The sequence below is a fragment of the Chelonia mydas genome, chromosome 6, assembly GCF_015237465.2.
Source record: "Chelonia mydas isolate rCheMyd1 chromosome 6, rCheMyd1.pri.v2, whole genome shotgun sequence".
Taxonomy (NCBI): domain Eukaryota; kingdom Metazoa; phylum Chordata; order Testudines; family Cheloniidae; genus Chelonia; species Chelonia mydas.
In genome coordinates, this window is record NC_051246.2 from 122,358,051 (window position 1) to 122,385,326 (window position 27,276).

At 43.6% G+C, this 27,276-nt stretch overlaps 1 protein-coding gene across 3 annotated transcripts in view; it reads left to right on the forward strand.

Moving 5' to 3' along the window:
• The window catches only part of SLC35F4 (solute carrier family 35 member F4), a 184,474-nt gene extending 162,226 nt beyond the window's left edge, over positions 1-22,248 (forward strand). For 2 of the 3 annotated variants that reach the window (XM_037901190.2, XM_043549561.1), the window contains exons 4-8: positions 992-1,211; positions 13,682-13,807; positions 16,121-16,313; positions 18,682-18,771; positions 21,567-22,248. In XM_037901190.2, coding sequence (XP_037757118.1) covers positions 992-1,211; positions 13,682-13,807; positions 16,121-16,313; positions 18,682-18,771; positions 21,567-21,808 — 871 coding nt within the window. In that variant the 3' untranslated portion in view covers positions 21,809-22,248. The remainder of the gene's footprint in view (positions 1-991; positions 1,212-13,681; positions 13,808-16,120; positions 16,314-18,681; positions 18,772-21,566) is intronic. The other variant, XM_043549562.1, reaches the window with a different exon arrangement.
• The last annotated feature ends 5,028 nt before the right edge of the window (positions 22,249-27,276 follow it).

Sequence of the window (27,276 nt, forward strand, 5' to 3'; positions counted from 1 at the left end):
GACGGGCCGACCTGGTTTGAGAAAGACAATGAAATTTCAAAAGGGGTGCACTCATTTGCCTTTAAGCAGGTTGGACACTAAACTACCCAATCTATCCTCTAACCTGAGACACCACTTTGAATAGTGTCACTTAGATTGTCTCTAAAACCAGAATTTTTAGCACCGACATTCTTGCGCCACCCAATACTAGCTGCCCAAACAACTTCATTCAGAGCTGTGTGAAGCGACAAGAGGGTATTTGTGAATCTTCAGATTTCGTTCTCAGTTTTTATCCACAAACAAATGTCTCCATTTCTCCTAGTGAACACAACATTTCACTGTGTGTATGACAAAAATGTAGTAAAGTGGAGCCACAAAATGTGGGTTGGGGTTTGTTTGTTTTTTTGGTCAATTTTGCTGACGGTGGGAATTTTTCCACATACCTAACAGGAGCTGTCTGGAAATATTACATTCAGAAGTTAACTGTGTCAAGACTGCAGAGTACTCGAGTTGGAGGGGATAGCTGGCTATTTCCGAGTACTGAAGGTTATTAGTATCTTACCCTGTCCCTCTTTAGACCTTACTCCTATAAAAGAAAAAAGAGAAACCTCCAGGCTGGGGGTGGGGCCGTTTTCAAGCCACTAAGAACGGCATTTATAGTCCTTGAATCCATGGATTTAGTAGGCAGGGGCTCAAAACTCTGAGTATTATAGACACCCCTGAGTTATGCATGTGAGAACACATTAGCCATGATTGTTCCTGCATAGAGGCTGGTTCTTCCAGGTAAGTGGCTCCTATTCTGTTTGCAATATCGCACTGCATTAAGTGGCTGAGAAAAGTAGGCTATGTTATGATCAGTGCTGAATATCTCACTTCCTTGTGAGTGTACTGAGTATTTAGGAAGCCCACTTGACTATGTCTAGAACATAATAAAGTCTAGAACGTGTTTTCCATGCTCAAGTGAACATTAAACAAAATACGAGTTGAGTATTAAACTGTTTTCTTTTCTTAGGGAATGCAGTCGGATTTTTGGTGAAGATGGTCTGACGTTGAAACTCTTTCTTAAAAGGACTGCTCCCTTTTCTATTCTGTGGACTTTGACTAATTACCTGTATTTACTGGCTTTAAAGAAGCTGACAGCCACAGACGTCTCTGCCCTGTTCTGTTGTAACAAAGCATTTGTCTTCTTGCTTTCTTGGATTGTGCTGAAAGAGAGGTTCATGGGCGTAAGGGTAATGACTTGTATGATTTTCAACCATCTTGACTTTCATAATCAGTCTTAAATCCATGATTTAAAGATAGCCATTATACTAAAAACAATGTATGTATATTTTGAAACATTTCTCATTAACTTTGTGGTGCAAATCTAAATCTGAAGTCCAGCTAGGGATCTCAGTCTCTTAAGATAACAGGGTTTGGGTGTGAAGTCCAGCAGAATCGTGACACCGAATTTCAGATGGCGAATTAGCCGATTGAACTAAGAGGACCTTTGATTACCTTGTGTTTAAAGTTCTGAAATATCGTTGGTGAAGCAGAAAACACTTTTATACAAGTTTATTTTTAACTTTGTGATAAACTCTTAGGACCTTATTAGAGCAATTTCGTTTGTAGTTCTGGGCTGATACTGAATTAATCATTTTAAAGATTGTTCTATGCTTTTTCAATATACTATGTATTTCTAAGGACAACAATTTAATTTCCCCCCACACTAAACAGGGATTACATGGGACTTAAGTGGGCACAGGCCATTTATGCAGGGGTGAGTTTCACATTGAGGGTATAAGTCTGATACAACAGTGTGGATAGGAGTAGAAGTGGGATGTATATTTTTTGTAGCCCTCTGTCCCCATTTGCCCAACAAGAGAAAGATCTAACCCAAGTGGACTTGGGAAAAACTGAGCATATTTCTTATATGTAACATGTGCGTCTGAGTATGCGGAATGGATTAGGAGCTGCCTCTGAATTTTTGCTCAAAAATGTCCAGATTCTGCACCGTTGCAGTCAATGAAAATATTCCCATTGACTTTAATGGGAGTTGGGTCAGGCCCTAATGATCTGATCTGGTTCCATTGCAGTCAGGGTGAGTTTATCCATTAATGTCAAGGCAGGGCCCAGGTCAGGCACCTAGAACTGGAATGGGCCACCAGAGCTGTTGGATTTGGGTTCCTGGGGGTGGGTGATGGCGGGCTGTGCATTTGCTGAGGGACTCCTGCCAGCCATTTTATAAAATGATAGACACAACTGTTTTTAAGATGATGAAGTTGGAAAATGATCCTGGAATGAAGGAGCAGGAGAACCCTGGACTGTGACATCTGACCTGGCTTTTGGAATTGGGGGCAGGTACACTGAGTGGAAAATCTGCTCTTGGGCTCTGGGGACTGAGGGGAAAATTTCCTTTTCCGAAAGGGGGCTGGATGGTTTGCCAAGCTAAAAATGAGGGTATAAACTCCAGATCCTTAAGCATGTGTTTATTTGTAAGCATGAGTAATGCCATCTCTATTCAGCAAAGCACATGCTTACATGTTTTGCCAAATTAGGTCCATAGAGGAGATTCAGGTCCAGGTGACCAGTTCCAATTCAGACTAGATCAGTAATGAATTTAACCTTTTACTCTTTGGTGGGTGTCCTGCTGCACACGTGACATGAGTTTGGCAGACTCTGCCCAGTTTCCAGCAGACTGGTACCCATATGTCAGAACCCTGTTACCACTAATTAGCATCATTTTTGGCAGTCCCAGCAAAAATGCCAAGGATTGAGTTTGCATTGAGAGGAAATTAATCACTAACTTCCAGAGATTACCCTTTGAGAAGAGAGATGGGGCACATTAGAACCAGGGCACTGTGGGGAAGCCTGTATTGCTACTGTGCCTCAATTTCTCCATCTGTAAAATTGGGATAATAATACTGACCTCTGTTGTAAAGACCTTTGAGATCTGCTAGAGCTACATAAGAGCTAGGTAGTATTATAACTAATGTCTGTACTGTCTCTTTTCATGGCCAGTTATTGTTCATAATGGTAGAAACCTTAGCAAAGACCTATGCAGGTGCTTAATTTCAAGTATGTGAGTAGTTCAGTTAAGGGAAGGATGGGAGTAATAAGTCTTGGCAGGGTTAGGGCTGAAAGAGATATAATGCACATATCTATTATATACCCCATTTAAAAATATTAAATCAATAAACATCAGCTGTAACCAACTGCTCCTCAAGCTGTCTGTAGTTCCTTGGCTAATTCCTTGTAGGCATCATGGAAGGAAGTATGCCTTGAGGAAGGATTTGAAAGAGGAGAGGATAACCTAGGGAGGTGGTGGAATCTCCTTCCTTAGAAATTTTTAAGGTCAGGCTTGACAAAGCCCTGGCTGGGATGATTTAGTTGGGGATTGGTCCTGCTTGAGCAGGGGGTAAGACTAGATGACCTCCTGAGGTCCCTTCCAACCCTGATATTCTATGATTCTATTCTATGATTCTATGATAAGTCATGTTTTCTAGACCTTGAATCATTTTTGTTGCTCTTCTATGGACTCTCTCCAATTTGTCCACATCGTTCCTGAAATGTGGTGCCCAGAACTGGACATGATACTCGAGACGAGGCCTAATCAGTGCAGAGTACAGCGGAAGAATTACTTCTTGTGTCTTGCTTACGACACTCCTGCTAATACATCCCAGAAGGATGTTCACTTTTTTTGCAACAGCGTTACACGGTTGACTCCTATTTAGCTTACGATCCTCTATGACCCCCAGGCCCCTTCCCGCAGTACTCCTTCCTAGGCAGTCCTTTCCCGTTGTGTATGTGTGCATATGTGTACATTTTCCAGCAGTATGTCCACAGGGATCGTTTTTAATGATGTTAATAATCAGGCAGGTGAGTGCTTGGGAAATGGAATGTGACAAAGGAGTGTGAGAAGCTCCAGTAGATACCCACCTTCTGTATTTTGGCAAGCCCTGTGCTGCTTTCACTCCTGAGACACACTGGAAACAGGTGTAGTTATGTCATCTGAGAAATAAAGGACCATAAAAATACGGGGCTAATAATATTCTCTGAGCTGGTTTTTACAAAGTACTCAGCACCCACAATCAGGGCCAGATTTTCAGAAGGACTCAGCTCTTATTGGGCTTACTCAAGGGCCTAAATGGGTGCTGCTGAGGAATGAGCTGTCTTGAGAATCTGGCCCCATAGTGTAGTTACTCTGCGTGAGTTTTAGCTGTATAACTAATCATAAAGGACACTCCCTCTAAATACTGCACACAAAGGTCCCAATCCTTCAAAAATGTCCTCATGTGCTTAACTTTGCACAACCTGTGTAATTCCACGGGAGTCAAGGGAACTACTCACAGCGCATGAAGTTAAGCATGTGTGTAAGTCTTTGCAGTTTGGGCCCTGATTCAGCAAGGCATTTAAGCATGTGCCAAAAACCATTCCTATTCCGGATGGCAGTTAAGCGCACGCTTAACTTTAAGCACATGCTTAAGTCCCATTGACTTCAGAGTTTAACATTTAAGCACATGCTTAAGTGCTTTTGTCAACAGGGGCCATAAGGGCTACGCTTGAATTTTCAAATTTGGCGTCGTCTGGTTTGAAAGAAAGCCCGCTACTGGATCACATTAGAGAGACAAAGTGAATGAGGTAATATTTTTTATTGGACCAACTTCTGTTGGTGAGAGCGACAAGCTTTCGAGCTTACACAGAGCTCTTCTTCAGGTCTGGGAAAGGTGCTCAGAGTTTGTCACAGCTAAAGACAAGGTGGAACAGATTGTTTAGAGCAGAAGTAGTTTGCATATATTTCAAGGGACCATTCAAGGTAAAGTGGCCCATTAGCACCTTTCCAGTCATGGCAGGGAGGGAAGCTGGAGTGGTGGGGTTTAGTGGGTTATAGATTGTTGTAATAAACCATAAATCCACTGTTTCTATTCACTCCATGATTTTTAGTATCTAGCAAAGTTGCAAAGTAAAGCTCCCAGGCTTGTCTTTTGAAGGTGTTGTGCAGGTTTCCTTTGAGGATGAGGATTGAGAGGTCAGATATAGAATGATTGCTTTGTGAAAAGTGTTCACCCACAGGTGATGGGTGTTTTTGCCTTTTATCATTTTTCTGTGTGAGTTCATTTGAGAGAATAGTGATTGGTTTCACCCACATAGTAGTTGTTGCTGGGGCATTTAGTGCACTGGATGAGGTACACCATGTGTGATAGGCATGTGTAGGACTTATGGATCTAGAAAGGTGTGTTGAGGGGGGGGTTGATCATTGTAGCAGTGGAGTTATGTCTCCAGGTTTTGCATCTGTTGTTCTGGAGCGTCTGGTGGCACTTTGAGTTGGTGAACCCCACATAGGGTATCATCATACAGTTATAACCCATACTCAATGGAGATCACATCCTGAAAGAAATATTTCCTGAACCCCCCACTTCTGTCCTTCAGACAACCCCACAGCCTCTCCTTGCTCATCATCAGAAGCAAGCTCCCCACCGACCAGGGCATATCCACTCAGTGTGGCACCAGACCCTGCCAGAACAACGGATGCAAAACCTGTAGACATATATTATGAAAATATAATGAACAGTAAATGCCTAGCAAATTTAACATTTCATGGATCAGTTAACAGATCGTGGGGTTCTCAAGATCCTAGTAAGCCCAGGGATTCACAGTCACTTTCCTGTTCTTTATGTCTAGATGGGAGGGGGCTAGAAACTTCTTTCTGTAGTACCATGCGGTTACAGTACAGAAGAGTTTGGCAACCACTGGTATAATACATAGCTCTGCAATAGCATGTTTCCTCAGTAGATCTCCTTTGTAAAGTGCTTTGAGGTCAGTATTATTATCCCCATTTTACAGGGGGAAACAGAGGCATGGGGAGGGGAAGTGACTTGCCCAAGGTCTCCCAGCTGGCCAGTGGCAGAGTCTGGGATGGAACGCAGCTCTCCAGAGTTCCAGTCACTCTTTTCTTCTCTTGTATAAAGCTGACTTTTTACCCACGTGATATTTTTCTGGTAAAGGTTAACAGTAAGTCTTGCTCTGAGGATACCTTTAGTGAATGATGATTATCTGGGGGAAGAGATGTGTGGAAGTTTGACAGGTTTTGCAAACAAGATGTTGACATTCCATGCTTGCAATGCCCTATCCCCACCTAGCTGATAAAGATTATGATGTCAGGCCTTAGGCCTTGCTTGGGAACGGGTTTAAGCTAACCCAAAAAAAGGCACTTGTCATATGTCCACATGAGGTGCATATACTCGTGTAGCCATAACAGTGCAACTGGTAAAAGATGCCAGCCGAGGACAGGCCTTAGGTGACTTGGTCTGAGGGCAATAGTGTGGGATGGGGAGATAGGCAGAGGGCACTTGCTGTGCCCCATGGGGAAGTATTCCATAACCGGTAGGCCTACCTTGTCTCCCTGGAAGCTTCTGAATTTCTCATGGCATAGTTGGGTGTCCGATGTATCCACGTTGCTCTAATCCTCCCTGTTGTGGAGTTGACTACAGTTGGAGCTGGTCCAAATGTTGCAAACACTAAGTTTGTAAGGTGGCCTGTTGACTTCAGATGCTTAACGTTAAGGACATGCATACGTGTCTGCAGGTTCGGAGCCCTGGTTGTGTTCCTCTATGAGCTCTATTTAAACGCTCATCTTTAAAAAGAAAACCCTTTGGGGTCCTCTTGCCACCTCTGGGTCTGAGCTTCTTTTCTGGAAGGCTGGTTGTAGATAGGAGACAGGTTTCCTTATATTACACTGACTAATGTTGTACTGTGCACCCCATGGACAAAAATGTTCCTTGGTGAAATGCTGCCTGGCTAACCTTTCTTCCAGGAAAGACAATGCAAACTGGTTTTAGTCATTGTACGTTAGGTTGCCTAAGAAGGTTTCCAGCTTGGAAAAACTTGTTTAAAGAGCATTCAGCTACAACAGGCCACTTTGCTTCCCTTCGACCCCTGCTGCTACTTGCCAGCATAGCGAGCCTGAAGGATACATGCTCAGGCCTCTCATGCAAGCATAAGACAATTACTGCTCACCAGCCGTACACTCCAGTGCTTTAATGTATCCTTTGTAGAAGTAACTCCTAATATGAAATTTAAAATAATGTTCTTACCGTTTTTTCCATTGTCAGGTCTTATTCATCCTGTGGCTGATGAGATGATGCTCATTTTGTGCTCATCGTCTTCTAAAGGCTGCCGAGGGAAAGGCTTGGCTTTCTAAAATCCTGGCAAACTGTAAAACTGGCTCTAAAATTAGTGTGGGGTTGGACTGAGAGCCCCTTGCTCCTGCGCCACTGGTGAGCAGTTAGTCACCTGAGTTGTCTTATTGAAGTCAGTGGATTTACTCCTGTGAGGAAGAGGTCCACAATACGGTTCTTAGTGAGGTGCTGTTCACTAACAGTCAAATCCCGATCCCATTGAAGTCAGTGAGAGTTTTGCCGATGACTTCAGAGGGAGCGGGATTTGACCCCAAGATCCCAGGAAAAGTACTACTGTTGCAAAAATGTGTTAGCTGCATTCGGTTAACATGTCAGAACATCACATGTGTGAGAACTCAGATCCATGGTGTTGCTTCAGGCACATATCTAGCCAACATAATAGGCAGCCGAACCACATCCATAGAAATGTGTATAACTCTTCATCCCAAGGGTATAATATTAAACTGACAGGGCAACACTGAAGTGGTGTCACATGCAGTGGGTAAGTCTTCCTGGTGCAAAATTAGTTTTAGGAAGCAATTTCTGACCTGTCAATCCAGCCAACAGCCATGTGTGCCATCACCATCTTGGCTGAAAGACTGGAGGCCAAACAATCCTCTCCATAAGTTATTTTTGTAGAGAGACTGGACGTTCCATGAAATTGGACCTCCCCTTTCCCCCGCTGAGTCAGTAGCAGCTGTAATAGCTTTGGCAGAGGAGAGGATCCTCCTCCTGTCAGATGGGGGAGAGTGACAGGCTGGCTGTCAGCCCCCAGAAGATGCCTCCAGGCCAGCTCTCCAAAGATGTAGGAAAGAGAAGTAAACTAGGTGACCATCCCTGAAAACGGCAGAAGGGGGAAAGAAAACTACAGAGGCACCTCTCCTCAGATAACAGGGAGGTAAGAGAAAAGACCAGACCTGGAAAACAGCATTGGTTTTCCGACAAGAACCACAAATTAAAGGATATTAAATTATACCTGCTAGGTAGGGAGAAGGCTCTGTGGAAATGGTCATGGAGTCTGCTGGGAATGGTGTTTTGCACAATGGTTGGAGTCTTAGTGAGAATTTTTTCTGAGCAAGGACTGAAGAACTTCAACAAAGGGGAAGTAAAAGCATCTCTGAATAATGAGGCTCAAGAACACTTTCTGTGACTCCTGTTGCTCCAATCATTAAGACTAGAAACAACAGTGCTTTCCATTGATGAGATGAGAGCTGTATGGAGGAAGCAGGAAGCCGTATACCTTCTTATGTGCCACCTTTTGTAAAGTACACTGGCATCAGACAAACGGCACTGATGTGATTTTGAGGAAACGGGTTCATTCTGCCAAGTTCTGCTCTCACATACAAATCTGGGGTGACGATATTAGAAATATGTTTAAAAAAATCTCTTTATACTTGCATGCAACCCATCGTTTTTGTGAGGTGTTTGATTATCAGTCCAGTATAAAAGATCTACTTTATTCATCACATTTATATTTCCAGACTTAAGTCACCAGTTTCTACTGATTACTTTTCACAAATAATTCTCCTGGAATCTTAACATAAAAATGAACATGCAGGTCTTTAACATTTTAAGTAGGTGATGATTACTTCAGGGCCTTTTGTTATGTCTTTGGGGGAGGAGGTTTGCAATATTACATGTGACCAGCGACAGAATATGACCAATCTATAATGCAGCCCAAGATTAAAAGACACACCAGTGTAGCTGTTTGTTTATTTTTTTAAGCCTCTGAATGTGAGATATAGCTCTGATCTCTGAGGGGGTTTGGTTATAACTCTGAATTGCTATATAGCTGATTTTTTTTTTTGTATCTTGTTAATTCATATCCTGGGGGAAGCTGAAAAGAAAAACAGAAATATTACGTATTTATGCATAGTCACTGACGGACTGTCCAGCTAAACAGAAGTTAATGTGTAGAATTTCTGCACTGGTGATTGCTGCTAAGCAAGGATTCCATTTAGCTTTTCAAGATTGTATCTGAGTTCTGCATCCTGCTTACTGACGACATACCATGTACATGTAGATCTACCTATGAAATATTACTGTCAATTCTAGGAGGAAGAAGATTGAGTTTTATAGAGTTGACGGATAGTAGGGCCCATTAGTCTGAACTCCTGTTTATCACAGGCCATAAAATTTCACCCAAATACTTCTATATTGAGCGCAATGACTTCAGTTAAACCAAAGCATTTCAATCCTCAGGAGACTGAGGGCTAGTCTACACTAGAAAATTAGAGTGACCCAGCTACATTGCTCAGGGGCGTGAAAAATCCACATCTCAGAGCAACGTTGTTACACTGACGTAAGTCTCCATGTAGAGCAAGGAAGAATTCTTCCGTCGACCTAGATACGGCCTCTCAGGGAGCTGGATTTACTACAGCGATGGGGGAACCCCAGCAGCTGCACCTCTGTGGCGTTTTAAGTATAAGATGTACCTAAACTGTGTGTCGCAGAGAACAGGAAAGACTTAGGTGCCCCAATGCCCAAGGCCCCTGCAGTGTCAGTGAATTAATTAGGTACGGTATGCTCAGGTGATCCACGCCCCAGGGTGCAGAGGAAGGCGAGAAAACCCCAAGGTCCCTGGCAATCTGACCTGGGGGGAGATTCCTTCCCAGCTCCAAATGTAGTGATCAGTTTGACCTTGAGCAGGTGAGCAACACGCAGCAGCCAAACATCTAGAAAGAAGATTCTCTGTGCCACCTCAGACCAATGCTCCACCCCATCCACTGTCCCGTCTCCAGCTGTGGCCGGTCTCTGATGCTTCAGAGGAAGGTGAAGAAAAAAAAAAGAAAAGAAAACCCAGGATACATCTCCTCTTGTGTACTGGGGAAAATTCCTTCCTGATCCCTTCAGGGAGCCGGTTGAAGCCCTGAAGCATAAGACTGGATTATAGCCATTTTCTTAATGAAGAGCTACAAGAGTTATGAGCATGTTGAGGTCAATGCAAGTAAGCCTGTTCCCGTATGGAGGAATAGAATAAAGAGTGGGATGCATAGATTCATAGGTTTCAAGGTCCAAAGGGACTACTATGACCATCCAGCTTGGCCTCACTACCCCCATCCAAACACAGAGAGCTCATACAAGGTTGCATTTTTCTGGGGTTTCCTTTTCCCTAGTAGTGGCTATTTTACAGAAAGGTTCTAGAACGGAACATAAACTCATGGATCAAGTGAAGTGATGCCATATACTGTGGTTGCCCATTTGTACTGTTGGTAGCTGACACCTACTAGTATTTGAAGAAGAGGCATAGTATAGTAAAGAGATGTATAGGATAACATTTTCAAAAGGACCCAAGCAGGTTAGAGACCTAACTTCTATTGATCTAAGCAGGTTAAGCACCTAAGATATTTAAGCACTTTTGAAAATCTCATTAGGCACCTCTTTGTGGCTTTAGGCACTTAATATTTTGAAAAGCTGCCCCTCCCAAATCCTCTTTTCAAAAGTGACTTAGGTCTGGCGCCTCAAAGGTATTTAGGTGCCTAATTCCCATTGACATCTCCTGTTGAAGGTGAGAGGGAAGGATGATCCACTGGCCTAAGACATGGGAAACCCACGTTCAATTCACTGCTCTGCCATTGACTTCCTCTGTAACCTTGGGCAAGTCACTTAGCCTCTCTTTGCCTTAGTTTCTCTTTGTAAAATACAGATAATGTGCTTCCCTGCCTCACAGGGGTGTTGTGAGGAAGAAATACAAGGGTGTGAAGTGCTTTGAGATCTCCTGATGAGAAGCGCTATATAAGAAATAGGCATTGCTATTAATAATAAGGGTAAGTGGAACTGAGAATGTAAGTTCTACTTGGCACAAACTGGCTCGCTTTGAACAACCTGTCCTTTAAAGATTAATTGCCACTTGCCACTACTAAATATGATTCTCCATGCAAAGCCCATTGCCAAATAAGCATGTTGTTTCTCGTTCAAGTTGTATACACTTTTGTGCATCTGCTTTATACAACAAGTTCTGCACACATTTTTTGTGACATAGAATCTGTTTGGCCATATTTACCCTGGCTCTCTGCCAGTCTCTTTTGAAGTTATGCCTGAAAGGAAAACAAGTGCACCTGGTGAAGTTTAGCTTTTCACTCCCATAAGCAGAGCTGGGATGCTAATGTAGCATTTAAATTGAAATAATAATTGATGTTAAGATAAGAAGAGAATATACAATATTGGCTTTTTAAAAATTTGTTTTTGTTTAATTTCTGGAAATTAAAAAACTATCAAACTATCACACAGTTTTTTCATGGGAAAAACATTGTTACAAAAAGTGGTGGATTTTTTGCTTGCTTTTGTGTGTGTGGATTTTTTTTTCTCATAAAGAAACAGACAATGAAAAGTACAAAAATGTAAATGACTTACAGCTTGCCTGTGTTGGCCCTGTAACAAAGAAAGGGGGACCCCGCTGTATGTGCTGTGGGACTGTCCAACAGTCAGGTAGCTGTGAAAAGAGATGGATGCAAGAGTTGAAATGGGGCTCAGCTAAACCCTAGCCGAAAATCATATCCTCGGTTACTTATCTACTAGACTGGGGGTTTCCCTCTGCCACAGAGACTTTGGTTCCGTGATCACCAAGCACGTGATTTTACAAAAATGGAAGAGTCGGCTTATGCCCAGACTGGAGCAATGATATTGGGACCTGTCTCACTTGGCAGCCAAAGAAAGACTAGCTTTGTGCCATCGAGAGCAATTGTAGGAATCTGAAGATATTTGGACCCCATGTCTAGATATGTCTGAATAAAAAATGTTGATCTGGCTCAAAGAATGCCAGACCTCCGTTCCACCTAACGCTTTCCCCCTCACCATTCCTGCCCCCCGCAGTCTTCCCTTTCCCTCCATGCCTTATTCAAAAAGCAGCGTTCTCTTGCTCAGTATTAACAGTCTCATAAATATGGAAAAGTGTCCAGGCTGTTTGTAATACGCTGTTGAAAAACTCAGAACTGGGGTTAAGGGGCTCCCCTCACGTTGTGACAAATACACCCAAAGTGATTTTGAAATGGAGCCTCAGTCCAATCCTCTAATTATTTTGAACCTGCAACTTTGTGAGCACAAATGAAAAGTAGTTGATTATGTCAGGATCAGAGTCGTGGGAGTTTTAAATGCTGGTTTTAAAACTGACCCATCAAATCTTTGGTGAACCCCGTGGCTTTTTACAACTGTGTTCTGGGTATTTTGGTGTCATGTCGTTTAACAGTGTAATGAAATTATACATATGGATCCCGATTTTCAAACACTGAAGCCCGATCTTCAGAAGGTCTGAGCTACCACAGCTCCCTCAGAAGTCAACGGGAGCTGTGGATACCCGGCACCTTTGAAATTCAGACCACTTATTTACCTATCTAATTTTGGTCAAGATGACTAAATCCAGAGGGGAAGATTTTCAAAGGCACAAAGGACAGAGAGGTGTCCAACTCCTAAGGAAACCTAACTACCATCTGTGCCTTTGAAAATCTCCCCAGCTTTAGGTACCTAATTTCAAGCAACTGTGTTTGAAAATTTGGCTCTTTAAATGTAATAGATCATTTAAAAAGATGGCTTTCCATACACAGCAAAGGGCCAGTTTGTGAAGCCCTGGTTCACATTAGTGAACAGTTGCCCACATAAGCAGTCCCCCTGGATAAAGTGCTCCCTCGCCTGAGGAGAGATACACAATCTAGCTGTACTTGTTGAGGTAAATCCACATTCAGTATTACTCAGTACAGATCATCCCCAAACTCTTGTTCTAAGTTTAGTGAGAAATGCTCGCTGGGATTTGGCACCAATGGGAGTTAGGCACACAGGTAAAATTTTCAAAAGCACCTACGTGATTTAGGCCTTGACTACCTGGGGAAATCACAATTGGATTTAGGAGCCTAAGGCCTTGTCTACATGGGGAAATTGACTGGCATAGCTTTTGCAGAATAAACTATTCTGCAGGTGTGGACACAATTCCATAATAAAAGTGACTTCTATTCCAGAACAGAATGTCCACACAGGGAGGTCTGGCAGGAATGCTTATTCTGCAGTGCTATGGTGGTCATTTCTCCTCTGTAGACAAGGCCTTCAGGTCCTAAATCCTGCCGAGATTTAAGAACCAAAATCACCTTGGTGCTTTTGGAAATTCTACACACAAATCCCACTGAAAGTTGGGCACCGAACTCCCTTATGTTCTTTTGAAAATCCAAGACACTATCTGTAGCCTTACTAAAGACTTGTTTTGTCTAGCAGCAAATTAAGTTGCATAGATGATAATGTGCTAAAACTGTCTTAATCTTGGGACTCATTGCACCAAAGTGGATGTTAATCTAAAAATAATGTATGATAAAAGTTCTATCAATAGGTGCCATGAGACTTTGTGATGTTATAAACCCATATAGTTCATGATGCATATACCTTCATTACTATTTCATATCTTTCTCAATAGCTACATAATCACCTATTTAAGAAGAAACTAGAAGAACTAAAGTTAGAGAGAGTAGCTGGTAACTATCATAAAACCACACAGAGATAATCTAATCTCTTTCCAAGCAGTGAAGTTGCACTGAGCTTTAAATTTCTTTGTTTTGCTTATACAGATTGTTGCAGCAATAATGGCAATCACAGGAATTGTTATGATGGCATATGCAGATGGTTTCCATGGCGATTCAATTATCGGGGTGGCATATGCTGTTGGATCTGCATCCACCTCTGCACTCTATAAGGTGGGTCATAATGTTTTGTTAATAGCTGGGAAATATTCTTATTCTCTGCATCATGCGTTAAAAAATACACACGTTGAAAGCAAGCCAGGTTAAAAATATATAAGGCTCACCTTTGCTGCATAATTTAGATTCTAAGCAGGAAGTGTCAGAAAAGTTATTACAGAGATAATTACTTTGTGACGACCATGTATTCAGACGGGGTTTGCTTCATGAGCCCTAATGAAATCTCTGTTATTATACTGCCGGAAGATTATCATCTATGATTTCATTGTTTTTTGCCATGGCAATTTATTGACACTATTTATAATGGGCTTGCTCCGCGCAATGAGAAAATATTGAATGCTGTTAAACACCATGTTTCTTTGATGATGGCAAAATTCTCATCTCTTCTGCACTGCAGATCTCACTGCATTGCATATTCCGTGCTCGTTCTGGGTTGGGAACTCCCATCCAGGACAATGGAAGTAGTACATGCAGCCTTTGATTAGAGGTGCGCAGGGTATGAGATTGCACTATTTTACCCCAGAGGTTCTACTTCAAGGCTTTAGTCGAAGGAGTGCTCTCCTTGATTGACATTTTCCCTTGATTGACATTTAGTGAGAACAGACACTGCATGCACGCAGGCTCCCTGCAGTCAGTGGGGTGGAGTGTGAAGCAGAATGTGGATCAGTGATGTGGAAGGAATCTAAAGCTAGCTTCCGGCTTCATCCTTAACTGGACATGTCAGGTTCACCGGGAATAGTCACTCAATATGGATGAATTTGGGTCGATGGGGATGAACTCTGCAGTGATTTAACCCGCCTGTGGGTCCCCACCTGACTTCAGAGACCCTATGGGCCTGATTTTCCTCTCACACCAGCTTTACACTGATGTAACCCCATTGATTTTTGATGGAGTCATTCGTAATTTACATCCGTGTGAGGTCAGAGTCGAGCCCTATCACACTAAATATTTAACCGGGCTTGGCTCTAGGGTTGTATTTTATTTACATTTGTTCCTTGCGAAATATTTTTATCGGGTCACGTTACCGTTGCTGGCTCAAAGCTGGCCCTGTTTGTACTGTGAGAAGGATGTGGTTGAGTTGTGTGGACAAAAAACTGAGAATGGGGATCACCTGAGTTTTAATCCCAGCTCTCTCTCTCTTTCTGTCTCAGACTCTTTTTTTGAGGCCATGGACCACTGATTTAAGCCTTGATTCATCAAGGTATTTAAGCTTGTGCCTAACTTTAAGCACGTGAGTAGGACCATTGAAGTCAGTGGGACTACTGGTGTCTAAAATGAGGCATGTGCTTAAGTACTCTAATGAATTGGGGCCGGGAGCCCAAATGTTCAAGAAGGCTTCCAGTTTTGGATGCCCACCTGCAGCATCGGCTAACTTCAGCCGTGGTTGGGGCTGCTTCGCATCTCTGGAAAAAAAAAATGGCTAGGTGCTGGATAGGCCCAAAGGAAGTGTCTGCCTTGGGGAGACAGACCAGACAGCTACATGGAGAGTAGTGGGACAGAAGTGACATCATACACATGAAGGAGCCAGCCAGAAGGGCTGTGTCCTGACAGCAAGGGGTAGATTGTTTAACCCTTCCTCATGCGCATGGTTACTCACGCAACCAGTCCCATTCAAGCCAAAGGGTCTCCTCACAAACATAAATGATTAAAGGTCTAGAAAACATGACCTGTGAGGGAAGCCTGAAACAATGGGGTGTGTTTAGTTCTGGAGAAGAGAAGACTGAGTGGGGACACGAATGCAGTTTTCAAGAATGCAAAAGGTTGTTACAAGGAAGAGGAAGAAAAATTGTTTTTTTAACCCCTGAGGATAGGACAAGAAGCAATGGGCTTAAATTGCAGCAAGGGTGGTTTAGGTTGGACATTAGGGAAAACTTCCTAACTGTCAGGGCGGTTAAGCACTGGCATAAATTGCCAACGGAGGTTGTAGAATCTCCATCATTCGATATTTGTAAGAGCAGGTTAGAAAAACACCTGTCAGGAATGGTCTAGATAATGCTTGATCCTGCCACAAGGGCAGGGGACTGGACTAGATGACCTCTCGAGGTCCCTTCCAGTCCTATGATTCTATAAGTGCTCACCAGGAGAGCAAGGCCTATAAAGTTTTAATAATACAGGGCCAGATCATCCCCTTCTGTGGTAATACCCACTGGAGAGGGTTCTGCGGGGAGGAATCTCAAAGACCCTCTTGCAGAGCTCTTCCATTATCAAGGGGAAAGTTTAGTCCATCCCACCAGCAGAGCTTTGCAGACATGGGAGAACTTCACTTGCAACTGGATGTAACTGTTTTAAAATCTTCCCTTTCCACCACAGGTTTTGTTCAAGATGTTTCTTGGAAGTGCGAACTTTGGGGAAGCTGCTCATTTCGTCTCCACTCTGGGTTTCTTCAATTTAATCTTCATCTCGTTTACCCCAGTCATACTGTATTTTACAAAAGTGGAATACTGGTCTCCCTTCTCTGCCGTGCCGTGGGGTTATCTGTGTGGAGTAGCCGGCCTTTGGTTAGGTATTTGCATAACACTTTTTCCATTTTTCTAATGCCTCTCATGTTATTTACTGCAGGATCACCTTGAAACAGCCGCCCACAGGAAAATTCTCCTTTCTCTAAACGTTTCAATGGCAGAGTTCCTTTGTAGCGAACATCTCCATCTCACCTCCCAAGGGACGCCACTGGGGCTGCTTGGAAAATGGTTAACATAGCTCCTGAAAACTTGGTGGGGGGGAAAAGTCCTAATTTAAACAAGAAATGCTGAGCCGCTCTAGTAATTCTGTCCCTTTTTACATTCACATTTTTACAGTGGTGCTTCTGCTGCCCCATTGTCTTACATACAACTGGCTTATTTTCCAATAAACTTGATGTAGCTGCTTGTATTTAGTTCGTCATCCAAATGTTAGTTCTTGGAGCGCTGTCCATTGATCATTTGTTGTGGTTGTGCTCGTAGTTAGAGGCCGACGAAACCAGGGCTTCTTTATGCTGAATGCTGCAATAGCTTGTGCTCCACTTTGGTGCAAATGAAAGGCTGCACGGCCTTTAACGCCCCTGCTCCATTTGCAAAGTTTCCTCTTTCAAGGAACTGTTGCCAGTGCTCCTCAGTCTGTGAAGAGAACCATTGAAATTGACCCAGGTCTGCTTTACACCCAGTTTCCTTTGCTAATAATGAAAGCGTCCATCTGTTTGGAACCGAACAGATTTTTTTTGATCTCAGCCGTAAGTACACTAAATGGGAATAGCTTTTGGGAAAACTGTTGTTCGTGCCGAGATGGGTTTCCCAGCCACCCAGAGACTGAATCAGAAGGGATGGCAGAGGTGTTGAGAGATTAGACTCTCTTCCACTTGCTGCCCTAGACCTAATTACATTCACTCTACCAGTGTCTAAGAGCACCAAGGTAGGTGTAATTTATCATCCAGGGAGCTGGTTGAATACGGATATTAAAGAGCAGCTGCTGCACACAGCAGGCAGAAAGCGAGCATAAAATCCTCAGTGTTGCTAGCTCTGTGCCATGCCCCTTCCTGATAACACCAGGGTAGGAGCAGGAGGTGTGGCCATGGAGAAGAGCGGCCTGGCTGGGGTGCAAGGTGCTACTGCACAAAACACTCCCTCACTGATAGAATGGCCCCTTGGGAGCTGTTTCCAGCCAGTGCAATTTGCAGCAGCAGCCCTGAGGCTGCTCTAAGTTGTACTGCGGCCAAACTCTCTACTGTGCAGCTCCAGAACTGGGGGATGGGGGCATAGTTTGGCTGCACCTCAGGGTGCAGAAACCTAGCTGAGCTCAGGGGGATCTAACTTAGCTGCATTCAGAGGTGATGTCTATCTGAGTGGTGGTGGTAGCAGCAGTGCATAGTAGAAATAATGCTGCTCCAAGGGGATTGAGGCTCAAGAAGTTGCAAAACTGAGGGGAAGCAGGAAAGGGAAACAGGAAAGGGAAAACAGAATAACTGATGAGCCTGAATCAACCCAGTACCCCCCAGGATGCTGGGTCATACAATATAGTGCAGTATATATATATATATATATATATATATATATATAGTGCCCTGTCCTTCAACTGCCTTCACTTTAAAACCCCTTTAAAAGGATGGGGGATTTCAGTGACGCTCTGATAGCTTATAATCTTTCACTTGGCTAGGCCTCCTCATGCTGCAACATCCATTTAGTAGCCATGGCCCTACTTGTAAGGGATTGTGCATCCAAAAAGAACACCTCCCCTCTGGTTCCTGCACTTCTTAAAGCCCGTGAAAGGGAATTCAGAGTCCTCTCCAGTTACGCTGCCGCTCTCATCTCATCCACTGGCCACTTCCCCGTGAACTACAGAGTAGATGACTCCCTTCTTTTTTCAGTGGCTGAACAAAAAGGACAGGGCTGGCTACCCTGCAAAACTGGTAGGCACATGTGCTTCTTGCTGCCATGCTCCTTTCATGGATTGTGTAGCCAGAGGCAGCACCTCCTTAGCTGGTGAAATGCTACCCCCCGCTCCATTCCTGGCCTGTTGAGACAGCAGAATTCCACCCTAACCCAAGAGGGACTAGCCTGTTTGAGAACAGTCCTGGTTTCTTTTGTGGGTAGGGTGTAAAGCACTTCTTGAAGACACCCATTGCTCCTCGGAGCCTGGCCGCAGCTTCAGTTGAAGCTTCAAAACAGGAAAGTGGCCCATTTTGAATGAGCAGTTTTTTTTACATACGAACTTACAGCCAACCCTTCTCTCCTTCCCCATGCAAAACTTACATTCACATTCTGCTCGTGACACATGCAGGATCAGGCCCTTGATGGGCAAGAACTTATTAGAGTGCCTAATGTAATTTAAAAGTTGAGAAAGTCCGTTTGTGATTATTTTATTACTTCCAGCATCTCATGTATCATTCTCTGTCTTTACAGCTTTTAACATATTGGTAAACGTTGGAGTTGTGCTGACATACCCCATCCTAATTTCTATCGGGACAGTGCTCAGTGTTCCTGGAAATGCAGGTACAAATAATGCAATTAATGAATAAAAATCATAGAACAAATGTAGTAACATTTGAAGTAATTTTTAAGGGCAAATTACGTTGCCATATTTCTTCGGAAAGATTTACTAATGTAACCCTTCTGCCAGGTGGATCCAGCAGCAACCAGGGTCGGGTTCAATATCTAAGGGTTCCTTTCCATCGATACAATACAGAACTGGCTCGAGCCCCCACCCAGTAACATGGGAAATTGACACATCCCCCCGGGTGCCTCTGAGAGGCAATACTTCCCCACTTGCAAGCTTAGAGTCTGAATGTAGAAAAGAAACTTTTAATAAAAGGAGGGAAGTAACATGGTGTTAATTTGGGAAAACACCACAACTAGGGTTCATAAACATAAACCATGAGTAAAAGACCCACCCCCAAGTAGGTTGGTCAGTGTCCTTGTCCCCTCAGGTTCTTAAATCCAGCCACCCAAAAGTCCCTTTCACGTGCCCGACCCTTCTCTGCACCCCACTCACAGTCACTGTCCTTGGTCAGTGCAGACCCAGAGTTCAGAGGTGCATCTGCAGAGTTCACTTCCCCTCTGACTGAAGGGGTGGTAAAGAGGCACCTTACTCTCTCCACTGCTCGGGCACTCACTGGTTGCTCCTGCTGGCCACCTGATGGCTGCTCTCACCGGGCCTCTCTGCCGGTCACCTGCTCACTGCTCTCGTCTCGCCTCTCCACCAGCCGCCCTGCTGGCCGCTTGTCGCACCTCTCTGCTGCCGCCCTGCTGGCCACTTGTTGCACCTCTCCAGCCACTCGTTCACCAGCTGACTGTCAGTCACCTTCTGCTGCCCCTTGCTGTGACCTCTGCCCATCAGTCTCTTAGTGATTGTAGCTCTGTGCAGGCTGGCCAGAAAACAGTCCTGCCACAAGTGATTGCAGCTCTCAGTGATTTCAGCTCTGGGCAGAAACACAGTCCTGCCACAAGTGGTTGCAGCTCTCATTGAAAAAAGAAAAGGAGGAATTGTGGCACTTTAGAGACTAACAAATTTATTAGAGCATAAGCTTTCGTGAGCTACAGCTCACTTCATCGGATGCATACTGATGAAGTGAGCTGTAGCTCATGAAAGCTTATGCTCTAATAAATTTGTTAGTCTCTAAGGTGCCACAAGTCCTCCTGTTCTTTTTACGGATACAGACTAACAGGGCTGCTACTCTGAAACAGCTCTCACTCAGCAATTTACAATAACAAAAAAGGCTCCTAATGAAGCCTATTTAGCTCTATTCTTTGAACAGTCAGGAGGAACAGGTTGAACCAGTCTTAAAGAGGACCCTTGTTGAGGGTGTGCAGCCTCCTGGCTGGGAGATCTGCGGTCCCCTCCCACCCCACTTTCACAGGTCTCTGACATCCTTTGGGACAGGTTAAGCACAGTGCTGCTTTTCTGTATTCCCGCAATAATTACAACATTGGTAACCATATTTCACTACCCCTGCATTTAGAACTAGGGTGATTTCTACCCAACCCCAGCCAAAGTTGATCACTTTGACACTGCTGTATGTGCTAAATAGGCAAGCAAAGCAGGAGCAAACTGTATTTACATAAACACACCCAAGTGTCTCCCCCTCCCAGCTAGCTGTCAGGGAAGCATTCATTCAGACCCTGCTTACACTAACTTAGCTCACATTTTAAATAAACATGAAGCTGCCAACACTAGAGATGTGCAAGAGGTTTAAATTTTGCAAGTGCAATTTTTCACTGGGAAATTAAAAGTCAATATATGATTTTCTAGTACAGTAACTCCTCACTTAACGTTGTAGTTATGTTCCTGAAAAATACTACTTTAAGTGAAACGATGTTAAGCAAATCCAATTTCCCCATAAGAATTAATGTAAATGGGGGCGAGGGGGGTTAGGTTCCAGGGAATTTTTTTTCGGGTAAAGGAGCGTAGTGTGGGGGGGCAGGAGCAGAGGGGAGGGGGACACCCTGACATTAGCACCCTTCTTCCCCCACCCTGCACAGCAAGCAAGAGGCTCCTGAGATCAGCTCTTAGGCAGATGGCAGGAGCAGCACGTGGCAGTGGGGGGAGGGACAGCTGAACTGCCCGGCTATTGATAGTTTGCTAGGCGGCTGCCTCAGAGGGAATTGAGGGGAGCGGGGAGCTGATACGGGGGCCGCCGGCCCACCTTGGTTCCAAGCCCACCAGCTAGCTCCAACAGGCTGCTCTTTCTGCAAGCAGTGGACAAAGCAGGCGGCTGCCAAACAACGTTATAAGGGAGCATTGTGCAACTTTAAACGAGCATGTTCTCTAATTGATCAGCAACGAAACGACGTTAACCGGGACGACATTAAGTGAGGAGTGACTGTCCATGTAACTCCCATAACACCCTACGGGCTTGGTTGTGCACCTGGGTGGGCTATCTGTTGCCGTGGTCTGGGACAGGGCAGGGGTGGAGAGTGGGTGGAGCTTTGACTCCACCTCCCCAGCATGCTGGCCAGCACAGCTGCACCAGTGCAGATGGAGAAGTAATCTGTGCCAGGTATAGGACTAGCAAAGATTACTTCCTCCTTGCTGCATGGAGAAAGTAACCAAGGACCAGACTGTAACTCTCTGACTTTTACTCAAGGCTTGTGTGAATTTTACAATCTAGCCTTAATATTGAATGATTTACAGTACACATTACTATTAAAACAGAAGGCACGGAGGAAAAGTGAGGCTTTCCAATAAAACTCACTGTTAAAGTTATAGGAAACATACAAGACTTGTTTCGACGAAGCCATACCAAGCAGAATGACAGTATTTGATTTCACTGTCTTTTCCCCCATTGTAGCTGTGGATCTCCTAAAACACGAGGTGATCTTCAGTGTAGTAAGGTTGGGTGCCACAATCATCATCTGCACTGGATTTTTGCTAATGCTGCTGCCCGAAGAATGGGATGAAATCACCCTGCGATTCATCAACAGCTTAAAGGAAAAGAAAAGTGAAGACCACGCAGAAGATATCACAGACTCCAGCGTGCATACAAGGAGCAGAAGCAGAGCCAACGGGACAGTGTCTATACCACTGGCTTAAAGCTGGCGAACATTAACTGCACGTGAATGTATATTCTGTGAATATAATTTAATTTTCTCACTACTTGTATGCTAAAATGACAGTATTACTCTGAACTGGGGATGAATTATAAAATAAATGATAAACACATCAATAATAAATGTTTACATTTATACACTTACAAAGGAACAGGTGTAAATAACCACAATAAATTCTTTTGTAATGAAACGTTAATCTGCATTCTATTTAGTTGCCTTTTTATAAAAAAATCAAATCCACTGTGCAACTTCACAGCTGTGCTTGTTAGCAAAAAGGGGAGTGGGTGAAGTCTTCAAAGGCCTGATTTGTATGTTTGTTTAGTTCCAGCCTGCATCTACATCAAAAGTTAAACATTCATGTTCTTTCCAAATTTAATGATTTGACATTTGTACAAGGTGGTACCGAAACGGCAGTGGACTCATTTTAAAACACCCAATCAAGAATCTTGAAACCCTAAAATATGAAGGGAACTGAGGTCTCACATTAAAGTTTCGAATTTTTATTAAAACATACAAATATATTCTCAAGGATATAAATTCACCTGTGTAATTCTATTCCAGTGCTGCTAAATATGCAGAGGAAGCTAGCTGAGCAAAATCTGGAAATACGACAGTGTCATTTCTTAGCTCACAATTAAATGTGATCACACTGAGTAATACCTTGCTCCATGAGTACTCCCACTGTCTTCAGTGGGGCTGCTTGGTCAGTCAGGCACTACTCATGAGTAAGGGTGAAAAGATCTTGTCCCAAATGCTAAAATCATTCATTAAAGGTATGACTTCCTCAACTAAAAGCAAAGTTCAGAGTAGGTTGGCATACTTATATCCTTGATTGGCAATGGCTAGTACTGTTAGTCTAGCAAAAAAAATGGGGCCATCAGACACTTGGTAATACAAGGAGGAATCACCTAGAACAGTGGTTCCCAAACTTTAACAACCTGTGAACCCCTTTCACTGAAATGTTAAGTCTCATGAACCCCGTCCTAAAAATGAATATTTCCAGGGATTTTCTCCTTTACCTGAGTATAAATTATAAAAGCAGTGATCTTGGAAATATAAAGTTTGTTTTTATAACATGCTTATTACACACTATTTATTATTTATCATTACAAGTATTTTTATTACATTATGAAAACAGCAACACTCTTCCAAGATCTCACTTTCGTAGCTTGTTTCACTTTGAATAAGCCTGTTATAAGACAAGGCTCCTATGTTTCATCAAGGAGTATCAGATGTGAAACAGCAGGAAGGTATTTAAGAAGCCAACTCAAAGAGTTCCTCCTACACAAGCGTTCAGGTCTTGAGCAGTCCTGGCAGACAACGCACGTTACAACAAAGCTTAAACTTGTTCTTCATAATAATTTTTAAAACAAGACTAGCTGCCTATTTAATTTAAAGACAGCAAAAAATATCCACCTCCCTTTCCATTTCTTATAAGGAGTCTTGAAGTTTAAATCTCCTCAGTGTGATAGATATGCTTGCTTTGTTCTGCTTAGCTCTTGCAAGTCCACGGGCTCCATGCTGCCTGGGGTTCCTAGGGACAGCTCTGTCCACCATTAGGGAATTTTTTCCCGAGAACCCCCTGTAATATTTTGCGAACGCCAGTTTGGGAACCACTGATCTAGAACATAAGCTAGGTGCTGTGTCAGTGTATGTCCTGCAGCCATATCTCCTTAAGCTGTGATCTTGTCATCTCTGATCAATTGGCGGCAGTTGGTAACTGGATGAAAGACCTCTCAGGACAGGCAAGCTACTATAGAAGATTTTTTAGAGATTAACTACTGGTGAGTCAGGGGATTTCTGCTGTTGGAAATGCTGTAATTTTACATTTGCAAAGCTGAGGGCCATTAACAATAGCCCAAGCCCACTGACCAGCCCCAACACTAGCACTAACCAACATTGATCTGGCCCCCAACTGGAGCTTAGTAAGAGCCAACAAAGTGGCCCCAATCCTAGCCCTGATCTGGGATCCCAAAATTGCCCAACGCTAAATCTAGAAACCACTTATGAATTGATCTGAAACCTAACCCTAAACCTACACTGTGGGGCCACTAACTGACTCCAGATATAATGTTATCCCTACTCCTGGTCCAAAGTCTTCCCTCAGCCAGAACTAAGAATTGCACCACTTATGGTTACAACCTGTTTGTTGTTTACTGGATTTTGTGTAGTGCCTTGCCAGTTACAAGAATAAATTTGCCAGGGGAGTTTTCACATGAGACAGGGTAGAGCACTCTGCAGTTCACACCCTTGTAGTCCAGACTGCAGCTCCGTGTTAAAATAATGTAAGAAAAAGGAGAAAATAACATAAAAATACACATTGTGTATATGTTTTCTAAAACATTTTAGTAATAATTAGCTATTGTCAGCACTAAGACCCTTTTGGTTGGTGGTAAGGGGAAGAGACAGTGGCTGGTTTTTGCTGGGAGGGGTGGCCAGCGGCCAGGTTTTTTTGCATCTTAGAGGTGGCAACCATTGAGCCATCAAACTGGTTCCAACCCTAATCCTAGCCTGGTCTCAACTCACTGGCTCCAAGCCTAACGCTAGCTCATACTAACGGGCCTTAAACCTCACCCTGTGCCCAAGAACTGGCCCCAGTTGTAATCTGATCTGCCCCAATCCTAGCCAAGGCCAACAGCCTGGCAGCAAGTTTTATCTGAGCGGTAAGGTACGATCTGGCCCCAGCTATACCACAGCACAAAGTTTCAAGCAGGCCCCAGCTTTAAGCCTAGCCCAGGCCCTTGCATAGTCTCACGCCTAATGAGGCTTCAGAACCTTACCTGAGCCTTAACCTGGGAGCAGGAAGTAACTCACCCTAACGCTAGCAGTGGCCCAGAACTGGCCCCACCCATAACTTCTCTCTGTACCCATTGATCAGGCCTCAGCCCTAAACCTAACCTGGCCTCACAAACCGCGCACAATCTTAACGCTAAGCAGGGCCACCACGATTGCCTCAACCCTAACCACAGCCCGGACTGTGGAGCCCTCCCACATCAAACGCCTGCACCAGTGCACACTTCCCCAGTCTTAGCTCAGGCCCACAAACCAGCCACAAGCCCAACTCTAGCCTTGCCCCACCGTGCTCCTGACATCACCTCATCATAACTTTCGCCTGCATTGCTGAATCTGTCCCACTCATAACTTTAATTTAGGGCATTGATGCTGCCTCAAATGCTACCTTTAGTTCACATCACCACACCTAAGGTTACCACCTTGGAAATACAAAAAAACCCAGCATCCCCATTGCCACAAGGCAAGCCTGCCTTAATCATAAGACAGCATCACAAACCACGTCCTCACCCACCGCGCCCGCCCCTCCCAACAGCCACTTATAGACTATAGAGAGCTAACACATACAGATATGTTTGCTATCTTCTTGCTTAAACTGCAGCCCTGGGACCACTGCAGCATCATCAGCTGGACACAGAAATATTTAACATTAGCTAGCCCATTGTATTATGAAATAATGCAACTCTTTAGACCTACATTTAAAAAAAAACATGGCAGATTAAATTAGTTTTTTGGCAACTGGCACATCCATAAAAAATCCAGCCTGGTTGGTCAAATACTGGCCAGGTAGAACCCTAATCACACCTGAGCTTAAATACGAAACACTGAACCCTTAACACAATCCAGGCTTCCATACTAGTCTGAAACCTAGCCCTAGCTCAGACTCACAAGAGGGCTCCACTCTCAATCCTCCCCTTTTTCCGAGTTTATAAACTACCCACAGCTGTCTTGCACTCTCAGCTGTATGAACTGATCTCACCTCTAACCTGGGCCACCAAGCCCATCCCAATGCAAACCTTAGTTCAAGCTCCGGAACGCTGCTCCAACTCTACTCAGTTCACTGACATTGAGAGGCTACGGTTCGGATTTTGGCCAGCTGTTAGCCCTGGTTAGGGTTATGGTTAATAGGCCAGGGCTGGGGTTAGGGATAGCTCATGGGCCCTACACATACTTAGAGTTGTGAACAGGTCTTGGCCTAGGGCCTAAGTTAGATTCGGGGACTGTTTATGAGCCCAGGTCTTGATTAGGGATGGGCCATTTAGTGGGCTGGGGTTATGGTTGGGCCCAGTCCATGAGCAGAAGTGATGGGACCAATTCCTAGTTTGTGACATGCGGGGGGATGGGAGGAGGGCCTTGTGAAATAGAAAGAGATGGAGCCATTCATAATTTGGTGGGGGTTGAAAGATTTGGTCACTGAGCCTCTTCAGAAGTGTTACTAGGAAGCTGTTGGTACACTTCATAGGTTAGTAAAGGCATCTGTCACAGCACACCTCAGGGGCACGCCAATGCCTTCTAATGCAGAGCCTGTGATAGCTTCTTGGTACATACGCCATGCATTTATGAAGGTTAGCAACATGCAGAACTTGATGGTTCTGAATCATTTAAAATGCGTTTGGTTTTTTTTAAACCTATGACATATTGGGGCCTGATTCTGAACTCATTTACACAGGTGCAAATCAAAAGTAATTCTATTGAAAGTAATGGATTTTTGCCCCCCAAAAAACAGGTGCAAGTGAGTCCAGAATAAGGACCATTGTGATTTCCAGATATCAAGAGCATATCATTGTTAGCAGTGCATTTTCTGCAATTCTAGTCATTCAGTGCTTATACAGACACGATTAGCTCATGTAAACGCTTCCTTTTTATGGGTGCTTGTTCTCAGTAATCTTGGGATTGAATTCCTTTCTAATATAAATAACGCCAAATAGTAATCACAATTCCACACTGTGTTCATAAAAGTAATATAGCTTTTTGAGTGTTACTGCAGGGCATTTGGTACATTGGTTTAAAAAAAAAAATCAATCTGTAGCCAAATTGCTTCCAAATAACAGTCATCTTTGATTTTTATGACTGTTATTACAGTCAAACAATGACATTTTAAATTATAGATTGATATTTTAAAGGAATTAGCTGTGTTTGACTTTTAAAGGATTTTTCATTGTGGAGAGTGAGACAAATATTAATGTGGGTTAAAGTTACAGTTTACTAGAGCTACAGTGACAAGATTTTCCAAAGGCACTGGTGGGTTCTGGGGCACACAGCTGGAGCCACCTTAAAGGTGCCTGAAGCTAGCTGAAAAACCAAATCACTTTAAGGAGTTGCAAAATCATTAATCACTTTTGAATAGGTTGGCTGTTTAAAACATACCAAGGCTTTAAAGAAAACCATGCATGGCCTGCTATTGTAGTGCATATCAAAAGAAAAACGGGTATACTGGCTAGCTGTCCGTCACATAGCATTCATATAGAACAGACTGAAATCAGTTTGTTGCTTATAGTGTGTTTGGGAAGCATTCATTATTGTGACCCACGCTTTGTATAAAACCCATGGTCATGGCGTAGTAGATGAACAGCACTGCAAACCTCAGTGTTAAAAGAAAATTGTGTCAGGCCCCCAAAATCATGAGATTAGTTTAAAAATAATGAGATTTAAAAAAATAAA